Below are 5,095 nucleotides of genomic sequence, written 5' to 3' on the forward strand. Positions count from 1 at the left end.
CATCAAGTTTATGCCTCAATTTAAAATATATATATGAATTCAAAAAAATAAAAGTCTAAGAAATGTCTAACCTATCATTTAATAATTATAAAAATATTAACAATAGAACATTTGGTTAAATTATAGTCATTTATGAATAAATACTAAAAATTATTCTGCCTATTGTTAAACTAGCATTATTGCACATGCAAATGCACGTGCAGTAGATGCGAAAACTTAACTATTTCAAACTTTATATATGAGGGTCACTTACAATAAAGTTTCATTGAGTTTTGTAATATAATTTATGAGTTAGTTCATGTTACCTTATTTAAAATTAGAAAGAATATATATTTCATTTTGATCGGTAATATGGTTTCAATGAAAGAAAATAAGGTACATCTTAATTTGGTGGATCATTTTCAAAACATCAACCTAACATCACTTTAAATAATGTGAATAAAAAGAGTATTTTTCATATTTTATCATCAAATTATTGTATTTAATTATTTTTAACCCAAGTATATTGATATATTTTGACTTTCGATAATGTTAGATTGAAACATATCGAAATTCCAATTATTGTATTTATATTCATTCATATCTAGTAATTTGTTTTAGATAAGAATCTTATATTATATATATATATATATATATATATATATATATATAGATACACACACACATATTGTGATAGACATTTAATTAGTAAGCTCTAATTGTATATTCATGTTACAGTTGAGAATGTTCTAGATAAAAGAAAAGAGAAAAGGAAGGAAAAGGGCAAAAAAGAGAAAAAAAGGAAAAATTATCTATATATCCCTTACATTTTTATTAGGATCTATAACGTCCTTCAAACTTTTTGGTACCCCTACTAAGTTGTTAATATAATAGTATAGAAGTATTTATATTCATTCATATCTAGTAATTTATTTTAGATAAGAACCTTGTATTTTATATTTATATGTCTTACAAAACATATTGTGATAGATTTTTAACTAGTAAGCTCTAATTTTATATTCATGTTATAGTTTAGAATATTGTTTTAGAAAAAGAAAAGAGAAAGGGAGGGGAAAAAGAAGGTAGAATTACCTATATACCCATCACATTTCTATTAGAATGTGAAATGTCCTTCCAACTTTTTGGCACCCCCACTAAGTTTTTTATATAGTAATATAGATGAGATACAAAACTTTTAATTTTCTTGATTACGTTATATCACCCACCAAATTATTTATATTTGTAAATTTATCCTGCAAATTATCTATATTGTAAAATTATTTATATGTACTTGGTTAGATTCTATTTGTTAATGAAACAAATACTAAAGTTATTTTGATTACTATTAAATGAGATTATTAAATTTCATTGAATAGCTAAACGAATACTCGTTGAACACTTTATTAATTATTTAGTTCAATTCCACCCCTAGCAATAACTATCTGAACTTTGAAGGGTTTTTCACATAACCCCATAAAATTTGACAAGCTGAGTTCGTGCGGGAGAACTCCCTGCAGGGGAGCTTGACTCCTGCGGGCGAGCAAAGCACAGGCGGGCTCGATTCGCGCGGACGAATAGAGAAATCAAGCGAGCTTGACTCGTGCTGGCGAGTCGAGTAATCAGGCGAGGTTGAACTCGTGCAGGCGAGCTCAATAATTGGGCGAGCTTGACTCGTGCTGGCGAGTCAAGCAAACAGACGAGCTAGACTTGTGTTGGGAAGTCAAGCAGTCAGGCAAGGTTGGCTCGTGCGGGCGAGCTAAGCGATGTTGGCGAGCTCCCTCGTGCTTGTGGGCGAGCTTCGCTAGGCTTCCTGAATGCAGGCGGGCCCAAGCCATTGGCAGGCGAGCTCAGCCATGCAGGCGAGCTTTGAATGTCGTCAGACGAGCTTTCTTGATTCAAAGGTAATTTTTATTGCCTACAATAATTTGGAGTTTGTAAGCATGAGAGAAGAAGTTGGTGAAAGCAACAAGACGATGACAAGTACAGTTCAGGTTGAACTTCAAAATACTAAGATTAGTGCTGTGAAGTATGACTAACACACCAAAAAAATATCACAGCTTTAGTTCTAGAAAAGTTCTACTTGACTAACACTACAAAAAATATCTCGCTTCCTAATTCTATGTGACTATCACCTTAAAAAATTATCCCACGGATTATCTCAATTCCAATTTTAAGTTCTAGGTGACTGCCCCCTAAGTTGCTATTATAAAGTTGGATAATAAAGCAATACTTTTTCTTTGATCTCAAGAATGAATACTTGCATTTCAAAAAAGAAAAAATAAACTTTGAAGGCGTGTTTCTTTTTCGCTTTTCGGCTAAAATGGATATGAAGATTGTTTACTTTTCAAAGATATTGATGATTCTTAAGGGATTATATGAAATACTCTAAAGTTCTAGGGATTATGTGAGATAAATAAAATTTAGTAAAGTTATATGAAAAACTCCCCAACGTTGAGGCGGTTATGTGAAATTAACCTTCTCATGGATCATCTTAAACTGAATAATAATTTAAGTGGTCTTTCTGAAAAATTTCAAGCACATTACAGAAAAAATCCTATTCAAGAAAGACATTTGATATGCACATAAACTGATTTAAAGCCCACAAAACTAAACCATGGAACTTGGAAGTGTATTTTTATTAAATCCTTTAATAAAAACTTTCAATTACACTGAGTTATTCAAGAAAGACATTTGATATGCACATAAACTGATTTAAAGCCCACAAAACTAAACCATGGAACTTGGAAGTGTATTTTTATTAAATCCTTTAATAAAAACTTTCAATTACACTGAGTTGTTGCATTATGAATTTACAATCATACCCAAGTAATCAGTAAACACAGAGGACGAAAAAATCAAGGCGACGAAAACAAGGGCGTCAGCAAATACTGGAAACATGCTCACAACCTTTCATTCCAAGGACGCTCAGTTGACTGCAGTATGAAGCTTTCCATGAAAATGAAGCAGCTGATATCGGCGAGGGAGAAGTGAGAAAAGCTCCAAGCTCTAAAACCTCTTGCTTAGAATATGTGCACCAGCCGCATCGCAAAACTCTTGCACCTCCATACAACAACTTTCTTCTCATGCTTCGAAGTAATCAGCTTGAGACCAAAATCTTTCAGTGAGATCTGTATGAGGTGTTTTCTTGGTTTCGACTGAGCACAATTCATCAAGTAGATAAAAGCATAGCATGTACAAGAGATGAAGGTGCATGTTTATATGGAAAATCTTCTTAAAATCAAAAAATCGGTTAGGAAAAATCAACAAAATAACTTTAAGATATGGCATGCGTGTCCACGAAGTACTATACGAACTACTGGCATGATAATAAATAAACAAGCAAAGTGTGTGTATGCGTGCGCGCGTGGTGCGTGTGTGCGCGTGCTCGCGTGTGTGATTACCTGATGTGCGCGTGTGTGATTACCTGATGTGCGCATGATACGAACCGCTGAAGGGCGGTCTAGATGTGGGCTTGGGAACTGGGGGGAAAATGTTCCACAGTCTCAGCGTTGAGTGGTCGTCGGGCCCCGAAGCCGATGCAACCGTGGTGCCATCTGGGCTCAAAGCCACGTAGGGAACCCGTGCGGTGTGACCCACGAGGTCCCCAGTCCTAGCATGCGATGGGTAGTCCCAAAGGGTCATGTTACCACCGCTGCAGGAGCTCAGCAGTTGCTGACTGTTCTTGCTCCACAGCAGGGCAGAGACCCGGGTGCCGCCCGTCTCCACCGACCCCACACAGGCACTGGTTTGCGTGCTCCAGAACCTGATGGATCCGTTGCTGTTGCCGTCCCCTCCGACACCTCCCCCCGTGGCCAGCAAGCAGCCCTTGAAAGGGCACCAGTCAAGGGCCCTGACGGAGGCATCCCTGTCGGCAACCTTGAAACGAAAGGCCCGCTGATCCTGGTTGCGGGCATCCCATACATGAACCAGGCCGTCGCTGCCTCCGCTCGCCAGCTGCTTGGAGCTTGCATGATCGGGAGACCATTTGAGCCCGCAAATGTCGCCGGGCCCGTGTCCTCGGTAGCTTTGAACGACGTGGGCTGCGGACGGGATCCTGGGATCGCTGCTGACAACTCTGCCGTCTGAGCCCCCCGAGGTCAGCATGTCATCGCCTTTCCAGGCCAGAGACCCGACCCGGGACGACCTCCGGTGCGCGTTTCTCAGTGTCCTGGTCGGGCACTTCCGTTCGACGTCCCATATGTAAATCAGCGAATCGTACGTTCCGACGGCGAGGTGGCGGCCGTCGGGGGCCCAGCTGAGGCTCGAAATTGAACTGCCCATGTAGTCGAAGACGATCTCATGAGCGGAGGTGCCAGGGTTCAGAGAGTGCACGACGTCGTCGAGGACGTCGAGGAGGTTTAGGTGATCGCCGTCCTCGAGACCAGGCGCGTCGAGAACCCGGCACGCTGTGATGGTACTTGATTCTCGCTCTCTGCGACACCTTTTTCTCTGCTCGTCGGCGCCGTTGAGAAAGAAATCGTCAAGAGTCTGACGATAGCTCCCCCATCTCGAAGGCGCGGTGGAGTTCGCCGGCGTGATGGGGAAATCAAGAATTGGGACTTCTCTGTCCCGGCGTGATAGTCTACGGCGTCGACGATCAAAAAAACCCATTGTTTTCCGGATCAGGGTTAGGGTTTTTTGGGCGTCGAATTTGATAGAGAGAGAGTGACCTAGGGTTTAGAGCAAGTGCAGCAATTTGAGAAGAATTTAATAAAAAGAAGAATTTACGAATTGATATGAAGAAGTTGAGAGAGAGAGAGAGCGATTTGAGATCAGCGATTTGAGAAGAATTTAATAAAAGAATGCGGGGGTTTGGCCGCTGATTGATATACTCTTGCGAATGTCGGTGGCGGCGGGTACGACTCGGGTCGAAAGCGGGTTGCGCCTCGTTCCGTATGATACCGGCTTCCTTCCTTAACCTGTAATCTAACTCTTAAGGCTTCATTACACACATAGAAGCCCGAAAATTCTCCAAACTCTCACAATAAACACCCCGAGCTTTAAAACCCTATACAGATAAAAAAAAAATCTCACACTATTATTACAAACCCTCCCTCTGTCCAGATTATCGGCTACATTAGGCTAATCCTAAAACCGCTTACAAGAAGCTTAACCG

General features: G+C 40.3%; 1 protein-coding gene across 1 annotated transcript; it reads right to left on the reverse strand.

Annotated features, from left to right (window-relative positions):
• Positions 3,400 to 4,590, reverse strand: LOC109826733 (cell division cycle 20.5, cofactor of APC complex-like). Its single transcript, XM_020393748.1, has one exon. It carries the CDS (start codon positions 4,588 to 4,590, stop codon positions 3,400 to 3,402), a length of 1,191 nt encoding a protein of 396 aa, XP_020249337.1.

This window comes from Asparagus officinalis, chromosome 10 (assembly GCF_001876935.1).
Source record: "Asparagus officinalis chromosome 10, Aspof.V1, whole genome shotgun sequence".
Taxonomy (NCBI): domain Eukaryota; kingdom Viridiplantae; phylum Streptophyta; class Magnoliopsida; order Asparagales; family Asparagaceae; genus Asparagus; species Asparagus officinalis.